General features: G+C 34.5%; 1 protein-coding gene across 1 annotated transcript in view; it reads right to left on the bottom strand.

The window, feature by feature from the left end:
• Nucleotides 1-14,771, bottom strand: part of MROH2B (maestro heat like repeat family member 2B) — an 84,729-nt gene extending 69,958 nt beyond the window's left edge. Inside the window, 8 exon segments of the mRNA XM_074282592.1 lie at nt 488-631; nt 1,513-1,664; nt 3,223-3,321; nt 4,411-4,570; nt 4,753-4,863; nt 11,169-11,230; nt 13,819-13,891; nt 14,671-14,771. Of these exon segments, the coding sequence (XP_074138693.1) occupies nt 488-631; nt 1,513-1,664; nt 3,223-3,321; nt 4,411-4,570; nt 4,753-4,863; nt 11,169-11,230; nt 13,819-13,891; nt 14,671-14,700 (831 nt within the window). The 5' untranslated portion in view covers nt 14,701-14,771.
• Between the last annotated feature and the right edge of the window lie 787 nt (nt 14,772-15,558).

Genomic DNA, 15,558 nt, shown 5'->3' with positions numbered 1-15,558 from the left:
ATATCATTTTGGCAGGCACAGGGAGAGACAGAACCCACTTGGGGTACAGGGCTTGTGTTTGCCACTTCTGATCATTTATGTAATATTTCCCTACTTAGCAGCCTTAGATATAGAAATCCCATGAGTTAATAAAGAATTTTGGTCACCTAGCTTCACTACTTTTTATATTCGTATTAATTTAATATTAATTTTAAGTACAATTGTGCAAACTATCCAAATAGAGAAAATTAAATTTTTATTTTAAGTGAGAAGGGGGCTTAGAGAAATATAATCCAATTTTTACAGGTGGGAAAATTGAAGCCTGAAGAAGGCGAGTGACTTGCTGAAGCTCACACAGTAAGTTGGAGATTCAGAATTCAGGTGCATGTCATTTCCCGTGTCATTTCTCCAAAATCATATCACTCCAAGAATGTGACCCTATAGTCCTCAGTACTATCTGTGAGAAGGTCTTAGAACTTATTCCCTCAGTGATTGACTCCTGGCCTACCTGAGTGACATAGAAATCTGTTTCAACATCCTTATATTGGCTTAAAAGCCAAGGTACATGGTGCAAAGCAAACTCCTGAAGGTCTTCCCGGTGTAGTAGGAGGGCCACTGCTGGACCATGAGCCTTGATGATTGCTTGGTTGATCTGCAAATATAGGGATAGAAACAAAAACTCTGGTGATCAACATCCAACTCTATCATCCTTCCTCAACAACTGTGGCTAGGTGAAATTAGAAGTCATTCTCTTGTTCCAATCAATGAAAACTAGGTGACTTTTAAAATGATGCTTAGGCTAGTTCCTTTATGTGATGGAAGATAATGTAGAGGGGTTAGGAAAGAAATATAATATGGCATAAACTCAAAATATAAGTACTAAGTAAGCATAAAATAAGTTACAAATGATTTACAAATATTTTCATCATTACCTCTGGCATTATATAAAATCAGAATTGAAACTTTACCAGACATTTCATTTTTTGTAGTTACATTTTTAAAGATTTTTTTTAGTCATGTTCCAAGGGAAAATAAAGCCATTTAGGCTTTTAAAATATTTTTGTTCATTTGTGAAAAGAGCCCAAGATGTCCTAGTAAACTTATTGGATAACTTAAAATGTGAAAAATAAGTTATCCCATATAAATCCCCTTTATTTCTAATATAAAAAAGGAAAAATGTAGATGTGGCTATAATTATATGACTTCACAGGATATAATTAAACACTCTTAGAAGATATTACAGTAATAAAACAAAGTTGAGAACACATAGGTAGAACAGTACATCCTCTCATACCAAACCTAAATGATTTGAATTTCCTTTAAGTGATATATTAATACCATTCTTATTATTCATTTAGTCAGTCAAATAAAACACATAGAATAGAAGGAAAAACAAAGAAATTGCTGTAATTAATAAAACAAACTCTATAGCTTCTGAATGGAATTATATATTGATATCATCATAGAAGGACAAGAAAGCTTAACCACACCACAAAAAAGCAGTGGTTAAAGCCATTTATAGCTCCTACTTACTTCATAGGTCATGTCTGATGTCCACTTGTCCATTATGAACCGAAACAGCATGTAGATTTTATCAGAGAGCCGGTTGGCATTCATTTTAGGATAAGGAAATTCTTCCCAGTGGTTGATATATTTGAAAATGGCCTTACTGAATTTCTCAAGGGCTGCATTTTAAAGAGAGAATTGGAGACAGAAGGGAACACAAATCAGGAAGGGAGGGAAAAACTGGTGAAGGGAGGAAGAAAACTGATTAAATAAATCAATATTACAAATCACTTTTAAAAACCTATAGGCTGCAAAAGCAACATTAGGGTCATCAAATTTGCATTTAGTACCAAACTTATTTACTGATAACAATTCTCTCAGCCATCAGCAAACATAAAAGACAATTGATAGATATCAGTGCTTGTTTGCCCCTCAAATATAGATTCGCATGAAATACTCAGGAAAGGAAAGACAAGGCAGAGAATATTAACTGTCTTGGCTGATTTCCATTCAGCCTGAAGTCTAAATTTTTTTGAGTTTTGGTCACCTAAATCAATGATTATTTTCATAATTCAGTAATATTTTAGCATTAGCAACCCAATAGTCACAAAGTTCAATCTCTCCCAGTCTCCATGATCTTCAGAAACTCATTTCATCTGCAAGATGCTATTCTGTAATTATTTCCTCCTCAGATCAATTCCTACATGGCTGTAGGACTTCACGAAGTCCCAGCTCTAGATGCCATTCTTGCCCTTTCTTCCATTTTTTCCTTTATTAGATTGTGAGCTCCCTGAGGGCAGGGATTGTGTTATGCTTTACTTTATATCCCCAGCTGTTAATACAATGGCCGCAGTAAATGCTTTTAAAATATTTATTGACAGATTGTGATTCTAACTCATATTAGGATCACAGTTCATCTCAGAAAATTTTGTGTAGTGAAATCAGAAAATGTCTTTATTAATCCTCTTGTCATCTTAGTTATTATGTCAATTGAATCTGGCCATTTTGCAAAATTACTTAATTTACACAGATATGATCCTAGGATATTCAAACCCAAAATTTTACTCCTTTCTTTAGTTATGGTCAAAAGTGGCATTTCTGTAGGTGAATTTGTATAAGGAGAATCCTAACTATCTTCAAGACTAGAAAATGTAGTTAGTTAATCATTCTCCAACTTTACTGAGAATGACAATTAATGGGCCCAAATTTAAAAGAGTATATATAGTTTATTGGCAGAGAGATATTTCATGTCATTTCATTACAGTACAAGTGGTTTCTCGAGCATTAGCATGAATTCTGGGAGGGAAAAAACACCTAGTGATTCTCCTTTTCTGTAGAATTTTAATAATAGAATAAGCATCTCTCTGCTTGAAAAAGGGTAATGAATCTGATGATTTCTGAGTGCTCCAACCTTATTTTTATTTTATAAATATTTTATGATTTTTTTGGAAGTGGAACTGTTAGTCATATACTAACAAAACATTGCATTCTGAGAGCTGGATACAGAGTTTAGTTTAAATTTTGAAACCCACTTGATTCCTGTAACTATGAGAATACAATGTTCTGTGGTTAAAGTAAGGACAGAGGGATGGTAGAAAGTGTAAAAGGTGAGTAGTAGAAGAATATGGATTTTCACTAAAAATAAGACTAAACTTTTCAATTTCTGTTACTTAGAAGAAGAAACTGTGTACCTTGTGAAATTTTATTAAATGAAAAGGAAGCTGAGGAAATACTTACCGATACAGAATGCTTTCTTCATTTTTTCTTCTTCAGCCAACTTTACCATGGTTTGAATAGTGAGTAAGGTCATAGTCATGAATGGTATGCTCTCAGATACTGCAGAGAAGAGATGGAAGAGAACAATGATATTACCTTCTCCCACTGGGTGGTTCTTCACATTATTCTGCCTGTTCTTAAGTTTCCTATTAATATCAGGAAGGGTTAAAAACATAGTTCTTGGTACAGAAGGAACTAGGGGAGAATGGATTGAGAAATTAGCTGAAGAGCTTAACTGGTGGACACCCTTGCATTGTCTACATGAGCCTCTTCAATCATGCTATAATTACAAAATAAATTGGACATTAGTTACATCTGGCAAAAAACAGGTGTATATATACTTTGTGCAAATTCAAAAAAAAATCCTATGTAGGGAGACAAAGTTTGCAAATGTACATGAGAGCTACTTCTCTGCCTCTTCTTGGGTGGCCTTCTCTCAATTCTCTGAAGTGAGAATTGTTAGGTCATAGCTAATTAGCTCCATTGGTCAGTGACCGTGTTAATAAGGATTGTTGGCTTAATCATGGTATAAATTAGTTAGCTTTGTTTTGATGACAGTAATAATAACTGGTATTGATAAAACCCCTTGAAGTTCAGAAATAATTTAAGTCTCACAACAGCTCGGTGAGAGTGCATCTTACAGATGAGGAAACTGAGACTTGCTAAGATTAAGTGATTTCATCAGTCACATAGCTTAAATATTTCAGAGGCAGTAGTTGTACTTAAATTTTCCAGATTTCAGGATTAGCACTATTCCCTATTAAATGGAAATGCTCCCAAGCCCTGATCAGCTACTTTGCAAATACATGTCACTAGAATTTGGCCAGATAGAATCAATGAATCATCTCAGAAAATATTTTCCCAATACTTGTCCAGTGAAAATCTCCATACTTTACTGATGATGCATCAACACTGTCATCTTTATAGATGAAGGACAACATGGAACAACTCTATCATAGCATCTTAATCTATAACACAAAAGTAGATTTTTCTTTCTCCTTTTACATACAGCTTGCCATTCCTGCTTAGGGGTATATGGAAAGGTACCTGAACCACTGGTAATTAGTTTAGTTTGGGTTATTTCCTAGAGAAAGTATTTCCTTGTCTTTTTTCAACAACCAGATGGCAAGGCTGGCAGAAGGACTATACCATGGCTGGTTGCCAGTTCAGCCAGGGCAAGGACGGTGAATTCATCAGGGAGCTCCAGGATCTTGAAGTGTCTTTGTACTTCATCCATCACAGAGTTGAAATCATGGTCAGCAAGAGACACTAAAACCTCCCCGGCTAACATTCTGATTTCTCTTGGGGCCTGTGAAATAACCATAATGATGGCTGTAATGAGAGAGATGGTATCTTATAATTTCACATTAATACTCTATGGTTTACAGAGACTTTACATATTTTATTTGAGTGGATCCTTTCAGCATCCTTAGGATGTTTAGGGACTACACTGACAAAACAAAAACAAAAAAACCCCACCACTTTACTCACGTCATTGTTTCTCATGTCCTTGGAAGCATGAAAAATCATTCTTTGAATAGTTGAATTACTCAAGTTGTCATTATTCTGGATAATGGTAGCGAGACTACTGTATATGTCTTCCTGTGAATACAGAAGTATGAAAACAGAAACTAATGTTATGAAATTTTAGTAATCAGATGAGATTCAGAGATATGATGTCAATAACGATGCTTATTGATATCCACCAGAAAGAATAACTTTAGGTTTCTACATCTCTTCCTGACTATTCTCCAATAGTTTATATTCACAGATTGAATATGAAGATGAGTTTAGTATTTGTTGTTGTTGTTATTTTTTAGTTTATATATGACATATTCCATGTCAGTGTTCAAAGGTGACTGGGAAAAAGAAACTGTCCCCAGATTGAAAGTAGATGTGAATTTGTTGTTCCATTGTTTTCAGTCATGTACAACTTTTTCTGACCCCCTTTGGAGTTTTCTTGGCAAAGATACTGGAATGGTTTGCCATTTCTTTTTCCAGTTCATTTTACATATAAGAAACTGAGACAAATTGCATTAAGTGACTCACACAGCTAATAAGTATTTGAAGCCAGATTCACTTCACATAAGTCTTCCTGCCTTCACACCAGGCATACTATCCACTAGTCAGTTGCCTCTTGAGTTTAGAATAGAAAGTTTTCAAAAATAGCAAAAAAATTTCATCCTATTGGAATGATTTAGGCCTGAGAAGGAATTAGACTAATTCTCAAGTTTCAAAAAATTTAAAGCAATTAATTAATCATGTGAATTAGATTTAAGTAAAGCAAAGTTGTACAGAGTTCTCAGTCTCACTCTCTCTTCTAGAGTCAAAGTTCCATGGCAAGTCAAAAGTCAGTACTAATGGTGATGGCCTGGCATGCATTGCATGATCTTAGCTTCCTCCTTCATGTCTGATCAAGCTCTCAGCATTTTACAGCATCAGCTAAGTTTCTGTTTATTAAACTTTGAGTGGTAAAAGTTAATGAAAGTGGCAACAAATTTACTAAGAATTACATTTCTCAAACATCTTTCAGGCTAGGGTGGTCTGGGATAGTTTGTATCTGTGACTACTGCTTTGAAGCAGTTCTCTTGGTTTTATTCTCATCTTCAGTTTTTTCAGCTTTCCTGAAGTGTAAAGAAGATGTGTTATAGTAACAATTAACAAAAGTTATTGATTGTACTTTTAGTATAAAGGCTGCTGAGAAAAAAAAAACACTGAGGTCTGGTCATTTTCACTATACCCATATATAGTAGGAGAATCACTTTTTCTTTCTACTCTGCTCCTTCACCCACCACTCCTTCCACTTATGAAGGCAAATTTGGAGAAGTCTTTCCATATTTCCCATCCTGGGGTATTTAACATTTAATAATGAGGATTCCTCCATAAAATCCTACTCTGATGTCTAATAGTGTGGAGGTGAGTTGTAATCACTGAAGACCATGGTAGTGATGTTAAAGTTATGACTGGATTCACCACATTACAAAAGTTTCAAGGGCAGTCCCCACTGAGTTAAAAGTCAGAGGACCAACCTGATTAAAAGCAAAGTGACAACTCCAGTAGGCTGACTGCTGGCTGATGGATTTTTTGACAATGACCAAACATAGAACAAAAAAAGGAGAGAATATCTTGATCTCATGTACCACCATTATGCTTCTGTAATGGAGTTGTGAAAATAGGACAGGGACACTAAAAATGTCATACTTTTTAAGGGCAACTAGGTGGCACAGGGATAGAGTGCTGAAGATGAAGTCAGGAAAAATCATCTTCCTGAGTTAAAAATCTGACTTTAGACACTTGTTAGCTGTGTGACTAAGCAAATAATTTATCTCTGCTTCAGTTATCTGTAAAATGAGCTGGGGAAGAAAATGGCAAATTACTCCAGTATCTTTGCCAAGAGACTTCTAACAGGGATCACAAAGTCAGGTGTGACTGAAAATAATTCAACAACAAATATTGTTAATATTAACTTCATGGTTAATATCAAAATTTAATTGTTATCAAAATTTGAGATCTTTCTCTAATGATCAACTGACTGACATACTATTTGAAGAGTTAATGACATTATTATTGACATTATTCTGATAAACAAAATTAGAAGACAAAAGTAGCCAAATGGAAAGATAACTGACAGATTCTCCTTATATAGATAAAAACAAAAGAATTTATGAACTTTCTCTTATTATATACTCAGACATTGATAACTATTTCATGGTACAGTGAGCATAAGCAAGAGTCCACTTTGAAAAGAATTAAAAACTTCTGTGCTAACATTTTTGTTAAAGGTTTAGGAGATGGAAAATTTTATAAACCATTAGATAAAGTCCTTTAAATTAAAAAAGAAACATAACTTGATACTCAGAGTAAAGGAACAGGGGAGGATAGTGAAAAGTATTGAAAAATATGGTTTTGGTTTAAGAAAAGTGATTAAAGACTTGTAGAGAACTGAGAAGTTTCAAACCAATATATCACAACTACTTTTTTTGAAGAAAAACATCACGATGTAATAGATATAGTAAGCACAAGACAATAATACAAGAAATGAAAGTGACTATATCTTAAAGGATGAAATGCTACTAGTTTCTGATGTAGGAATTGTATCAACATTAGTTGTGGTCAAATTATTAATTAGAGCAAAAGTAATATCAACATCAAATTTAAAGAATGAATAAATAGTGGGTTATATTTTTGGCATAAAATCACAAAGTTGAGTAAGAGGCAAGGGATTACAGTGTGGACTATAGGAAAAAGGTAAACTGGAATCATGGAGTCAGAGGAAGCAGAAGGGTACCCAGAGAAGGGTATTGAGATCTCAGACACCCAATGGTGCAGGGGTTTCTGCTCACTCAAACTCAAGAATGAGACCATGGATTTAGGAGAAGTATGATAGTCAAAGACAAAACTAGCTTTGTTTACAAACTTATTTATTAACTATTACTGAAAAGAATGGTGGAAGATTATAAGCAATATTGCCTCAGTAAACAGTGAAAATCAGTGGCGGCAGAAAGCAATTCATCAGAAAGCTTTGCACGAGAACCCAATAAACCATACTATTCCAAGAAAGGCATTCATAGATAAAAATGTCAATAGGTCAAATAGATGAAAAGTATCACCTAGCTGTCATTGATCCTATAATGATATATTTTCATCATTAAAAACAATGGAACCCACATTTTGACCAAGATAAGAGGAAAAAGAAAAGAATATAAGATTTTGAATTTGGGAAAAATCTATTAGACCAACTACACAAGTGAAATTCCATACTAGAGACAACATAAATGTGAAATAATTGAGCATTCATTTTATATAATATCTTAAGGTAGTGATTGTAGCAACAGAATGGAGAAAAATAGATTATACAACACTACTCCAAAAAGATGGCAAAGAGGATATCTATAACTAATGGTATTCCCAATTTCTTATCTTAATATAATATTCTTTATAAGAATGATCTATAAATGTATGTAGTATATTGATGATAAAAATATGAGAAATTATATAGACAGATATTTACAAATAATTCCCTATAGCAGACCACATATTTACAGCCACACAATTGACCAAAAGATAGAATACAAAAGTCCATTCCTTATTTTATAAATACCTTCATGCCTCAAAAACTTTGATTTGATAGAGCAAAAGAATAGCTCTAAAGGTTCTCCTACAACATTGCTTAATGCTCATATTATGATATAAGATTATTTAATAAATCCAAGTACAAAGATCATTCCATTCAATCCTTCTAGTTACTGAAGCATAATAAAAGCAGATATATGCCTGTCAGAATTTTCAAAATTATTATGAAGGATATCTGACAGTTGAGGTCTCATAAATGATCAATCTTTGTGAGAGCAATGTAATAATTGTTTCTAAGACCCCAAACATTATAGTACCTCATCAATGAGATGTGATTATTCAAAAGAGATCAACCTAACAACTCATAGAAGAAAAAAAAATTTGTGAAAATTCTTATTGAGACTATGACATTCCAAATGAATGGTTAATATGTTTAGTTAGTCCATCTGTAGTATACATATCTCAACTAGACTCTGAATATGAATAAAAAGTTGGTTTGAAAACTGAAGATTAAGATATCTCAAATTGTGCAGTAATTTAATGATCTCAAATTGCTTCAATACAGAAATCTATCTTTTAAAGCAAAAATATTCTTCTTATGATGGTATATAGTTATGGGTCTTGTAATACCACCAGCTCAAAAGAAATAAAGTTTCAGCTTGCTCAGGAAAACAGTGGAGAAATCAGCTGTGCAATGAATTTAAGTCGACTAGAACATTTTCTAATACTTTTTATATAGGAAATAGTTGAGACATGGAATTTCAGTGATGCATGGTTCCCGTTCTACAACTTAGAGCTTGAGTTTCCCAAAGGACTGAAATATTTATATGTTATTTCCAGAATCACATAGCCAGTAGATGTCAGCTCTGACTCTTAGACTAGTTTTTTTTTTTTTTTGAAACTGCCATTTTCATTAAGCTTACTATTTTAAATGAAGATTTTAATGGTGTGAAAAGCACATTTAAAATATAATGAATTTAACAAGTACATTCAAATGCTTACATTATATATTTACATTTATGTGAAATGTATGAACGCATATATCTGTGTATGCTTTGTATCTGGTATCTTTATATAACCAGCACTTTTCTAAATGCCATTTTATATATGATCACTTGACAATTAGCACAATTTCCCCTCTGAAATAGAATTCTGTCCATACTCAGTAAAAAATAAGTTATTTAAATGTTTATTTTAAATTAATGTTCTATCAAGTGAAGCTATCTAATTTGTAATACATGGATTTTTTGGTATCAGACTGTCTTGTTTGGTTTATAGTATTAAGTGGCTCATAATAAATGAGGCAGTAAAAAGAATGAGAGGTTGATAATTTTGTCATGCCATAGATGAAATCACAACACACTGATCTCAGATAATTATGCTAAAATTTGATAATTTTAAAAGCACCCATTTAAAATGTTTGTCATTTTATAATGTGCTGATTTAAAAAAAACCTACAGAAATGATGAAGCTAGTACAAACATTAGGTTCTAATCTAAGACATTAGGTTTTTAAGTCTGAACAGTTCTAACATCCAATTATTGTTAGACCAGGTTTTAACCCATTATACTGTGATGTCTCTAGCACAAGAATCATCATTTAGAACTAGGAAGAGAAGTGGACCTGACAGGAACAACAACATATGAACAGTCCAGGTGATACATTTAATGTCTCTGAAGTATATAAATAACTTGTAGAGTCAATATATTGCTTAAATAAAAACTTTGTAGAAGACAATATGACAGAATCATCCAGGACAAGAGAACACAAATGAGTTGTAATCTCCATTGAGGGAGGGACTGTTTGTATCAATGAATGAAGTCATTGAAGAACTAGAGAAGGGTCTCTTAAGAGTTAGAACTGACTTGGAAACCTAAAAGAATGAATGTCTGATAAGATCTGCAACAATCCCATGCAGGATGATATTTTGGGACTTTTCCAAGAACCTCTTAAATGACAAAATTAAGGAGGCTTTCTATTTGAGTTATTTGATCATTGGTGATTTATTGGCTCATTCTCCCCTCTCCTGCTATAAACAGCTTCAATGGAAGTCTTAATTTTACTAAATGAATAATTTAATTATTTTTAATCAACATATAATATAGTTCTTACATACTTCAATGGTTCAATAGTTCATATACTTCTATGTCTCAAAAGATCTGCAATTTTTCAAACTGGGTACTTTTTCCTTCTAAGATGACAAAAGTTTCTCTCCTAAAAGTTAAAAATGAATGAGCTTCTAAGTTAAAAATGAAATAAATAAAATAACTACCATTTGATGGGCAGTTTTTTACTGGTGAGTTTGTATCTCAGCTTAGCTATAGCCAGTTGCAGATTCAATCTTTTCCACGTTGGTAAGACATACTAGAGCTTATATTTCACTAGCCTTGCTTTTGAAAACATAAAAGTACCTTACCACTCTGATGAAGGCTCAATCAGAGCATAAATTTGATGGTTTGAAATAAGACATCAAAATGGCACTGGAAAGGATGCCCTTTGCACAAATCTGAAGAGAATTGGATTCTGTGATTGTTAAAATATCATTAAATGTAGTCATTTGAATCTAATTAAGATTTCTATTAAAGCTGCTATTTCATGGGAAAGATAGCACCATATGAAGTATCACTAATCTAGAGATAAATGGAACTTGGAAAGAAATTACAGTGTCTAGGTGAAAAGGGATTGGTGTGAAATTTTACAACAGATCTGAAAACTGTGAAGAAGGATGTTATTTTTCTTCAAATTTCCATTCTTTTATATATAAAATGAAGGGTGTCTTTTTAACCAAACAATCTATGATTCTACAATTGCATTTTGTTGTAAATTTACCATACCTTGCCTTCATTGTCCTCTTTGTCCAGCATACCAAGAGTAATGTGAATATCTCTGGAAATTTCTGTAAGGCAATCAAAAGGAGATGCTGAGCTCTTTGCTGAAATGCCCCAGGGATAATCATCACCAAGTTTTAATTTAATTTTGGCAAACATTTTGACAAATATCTATTAAGTTTATGATCTGTATGATGGGTATTCTGTGGAAAATGGCAAGGACGTAGATCTTGCCTTCAATGAGCTCAGAATGTATTAAAGAACATTGCTGTTGGTGCAGACCCATGGTTTCATTAGTGCAGGGAACTCGATTCTGAAGCTCCCTTCAGTAATTCATCAGAAGCACATCTCCAAGTGTACTCTTGGAGCATTACCCGGGGAACTGAAAGATTAAATATAATTGTTCATAGTCACACAGCTAGTGTGTGCCAGAGACAAGACTTGAACCAAGCCTTCTGATGTCAAGAATTGTTCTTGATCTATTATGTTACAAAGCCACTTGGGGGATATGCAATTCATAAGTCAAGGTATCCAGAAGAATAGACAAAGTAGGGACAACTAGGTGGCACAAGGGATAGCCCTGGAGTCAGGAAGACCTGAGTTCAAATCCAGCCTCAGACAATTACTAGTTGTGTGATCTTGAGTAAGTCACAAGTCCTATTGCCTCAAAAAGGAAATAGACAAGGTGTTCATTTTCTATCCATTGGGCAGACAAGAGACTACTCATTTCTTCTTATTCCAACATTCAAAAGACACTAAACATGATATCCCATGGGAGTTTTAATTCTCATGCCTATAGTTTTGTTCCTGATTACTTTAATCCCATTAGTCATGACTATCCTTATGAAAAATGAGTAAGATCATCTTTGGCAATCTTTCATCTTCCCCTTTGAATATCCTCTCATCCCCATCCTCAATTCCTGTCTAGACAGCTCTTCTCTATCTTGTTCCCATAGTATCTTGCTCTAAACCAAGCATCATTGATGTTAGTTGATAATATCTTAATGTATAAACTCTTCTTGGTAATTACTATCTTATTAAATTATTCTAAAAGACTATATAATCTTCAATGATCAAAGGAATATATTTCTGGGAGTGTTGGAATTTCAGACCTTGGTATGCCTGTTGGGAGAGGAGACCCCTCAAAGAAACCAGCAACATCAGACCATGTAGGCCTCCCCTATCTATCTTTAAAACTGGACCTTAGTGGTCCCAAAGGACATAGATTAATCAAGGCAGACAATAAAATTTCCCAATACATTTTTTCACTCAAACTTGAGATATAAAATTCATGAGTGACAATATACAGTCATATTTCTGGATCTCACCTCCTTGTATATGCTAGATATGTCCCTTTAGGTTATACATTAATCAAATCACTACTAAAATTTAAAAAGGAGGTTCACTTTTTAAAAGAATTTAATCATTTACATTCTGGAAAATATGACCATTTCCTAATTTACTTGTTTTCTGAATCTGGAATTTTCTACGTAATATTGGACTTCTTAAGGAGACATACATTTAGACTTAGCAATTATGTAAATAATATAATCTTGTCAGTTGGAAGCCATGAGGGGTTGTAGAGGCTAATTAATGTATAACAAGATAGGAGTATCATTTTCTTTACAACTTCACTTTAAGTGTGAAGAAATGAGTATATGGTGATAAAAGGTTAAAATTATGCTGAACCTCTCTTTATGTCATTCTTATGGGTTATTATTATTATTATTTTTGTAATCTAACAACTGTTAATTAAATCTACTATCAGGCTCTGTTTTATTGGGTGGAGGAAAGAATAGGGCATGGGTATATCTTTTTCTCCCACCATAAAACATGAAGGACTGAAATGGGCAATATATTTTTGGCTAAAATCTGTTTTAAACAGTTTATTTTGGAAATCCATAGTCTCCAAAGTCCTATACATGTCTCATTAAGGAAGATCTTTTTGGATAGAAAGATAGTTTTTTAGTTTTCATTTAGAGTTAATTCCAATAGCTACTTAAACCAGATACACACTTCCTCAAGGAGGACCAATGGTTTTTCTGTTTCTCTTCTAACAATGTTCTAGTTAAAAGACTGTTTTCTCTCTGGTTGTTATATACTTCAGGGAGAAACAGGTTAGAAACTGACCCACTGGTTTGGAACATTCATAATTGTACTGATTGTATCATTTCTTTCTTTTTTCAAATTCTTCTCTGCTTGCTACTTGAAAAACCTCCTGATCATTCCCTTCTTTATTCAGTTATCTCCAGAGTAGTCATGAATAGTTAAAAACTAAATCAGGAAATTTTCTTTAAAAAAAAAAATCCCCTGATGGTCTGCAAACCTTTAAAGAGAAAAAAAGCTCTAAACAATGTCTGAGATGTTTACAATTGCATACAAATTAACATTAGTCTAGATATGCTGTAGCAAAAGGAGTAAAACTGGTTACTCAAATTCCCTTTTGCAATGATGTATTAAAACATTTAAGGCTCAGAACTTCCTACTTTCTTTCTTCTTCCCTCTCCTTTTTTGTCTCTATTCTTTTTGCTTTTTCTGCCTCTCTTCATCTCTATCTCTCACCTCTCTCTCTATTTCCTCCCCTCACACACACACACACACACACACACACACACACACACACACGAAATATGTCTGAGAAGATGAGGTTCCTCACCTCCAGTTTCCTCCATGATGCAGGCCATATCTGGTTGTTTCACTGTCCCCCTTTTACTTGAATCCAGAGGCAGCTTTTTAAAACACAAATGATTAGGTTGAAGAATCAAAAAAAAAAAAAAAAAAAAAAAGCAGGTTCACAAGTTTCTCACAAATTGCTCACGATATTTTCTAAAAGTAAGCCCTGTCTCCACTCGGCTGACACTAAGGTCTTAAAGCCATCTGGGATGTGGGTGCTGACAAAGAGCGCGTTACTGGATGTTGTCGCTAAGACATCTTGCTTCTGAGCTGCTGCTGACCACAAAATGGCTGCATTTCACCTTGTGTTGTCCCTTTAGTGGAGACCACAGCATCCAGAGAAGATGATGGTAGTATAGAGAGTGGGGCTTGGACCCAGGGTGCAGGACAAAGGAACTCTTCTCCTTGAGCCTGGGTCCATTAATCAAGTGAAAACAGAGAGATATTAGACACAATTTGGTTTGGGAATCATTTTCCGTGATTGTTTTTCTGGCTTGAGTGTTAGGGAAGCCCCTCTGGTGGTCTTGTAGGTTGTTCTACTTGGTGACTGTCCCACAATCCGCTCGCACTCAGTGGGAATAGAATTTCTAGAGTGGGCAGTTGAGAGGAACGTGTAACTGACGGCACAGTGGAAAGGCCCTCACCACTCTCCCTCAAGGACTGTCCCTTGGCCTTGGATGACCACTTAATATCTTAATCCTTTAGCCCTAACTCTGTCCTGAGCCCTCACTCCCAGTTAAGCTCTTGGCTTCCCTCTCTAGTTTTTTGTCTCTTTCATTTATTGACACTAGAAGTGGTTATAACTCTACTTCTAGCTCCAGTACTTGTTGCTCACCCATAATTTCCTCCAGAGCCTGTCTTGCATGCCTGGGTGATAAGGTCTGGTAGAGGGCCATCCACAGGACTGGATTTGGAAGAAGACTTGAGATAAGTGTATGAGGGCCACTCTCCTATGCTAGCATCTCCTGGGACCTCAATTGCCTCCAGAAGTTTTTCTGATGGACAAAGGGACAGCAAACTTGTATTTAACTACTGTACATTGGTATTATGAGAGCCAACTGTATGATAACATCCAGTCTAAAAGATGATCTATAATAGCTCTCTCTCTCTCTCTCTCTCTCTCTCTCTCTCTCTCTCTCTCTCTCTCTCTCTCTCTCTCTCTCTCTCTCTCTCTCTCTCTCTCTCTCTCTCTCTCTCTCTCTCTCTCTCTCTCTCTCTCTCTCTTTCTCTCTCTCTCTCTCTCTCTCTCTCTCTGTCCCTATGTTTGGTTCCTTACTCCAAACATCTAGTAAAAAATTGAGGATTGGGCACTAAGTCAAGGAATATTGGAAAGCAACTTTCCTTTACCTTTCACTATCCACCATACTTATTTTCCATGGTTATTGGGCCAATTGTGAAATGCATATGTCTGGGAGTATCTCCCTTAGGAAGTAATATAGAATCTTATCTGTAATATTTTTAGAATTTTAGAATCAATGCTATGTTTATTCAAGGAATCAATAAAAAGTTACCAATTTATGTACTTATTATTATGATCTGTTTTATAGTAACTTTGGGAATGTTGGCAAATGGTTATTTTTGCGATTGTACATAGAGTTTGTTTACTTTAGAGAGCAGAAAGGGAGTCAACTAACTACACTGATTACTTTAGTTCACCAGTGGATTAATACTTCACCATTGTGAGTATTTCTACTGATGCAGGTTGTGATCTATTCACACCTTC

Source organism: Sminthopsis crassicaudata, chromosome 1, assembly GCF_048593235.1.
Source record: "Sminthopsis crassicaudata isolate SCR6 chromosome 1, ASM4859323v1, whole genome shotgun sequence".
In the NCBI taxonomy this organism is placed as follows: domain Eukaryota; kingdom Metazoa; phylum Chordata; class Mammalia; order Dasyuromorphia; family Dasyuridae; genus Sminthopsis; species Sminthopsis crassicaudata.
The sequence above is the reverse complement of the archived record's forward strand: the minus strand, read 5'-3'. Positions and strand labels throughout refer to the sequence as shown.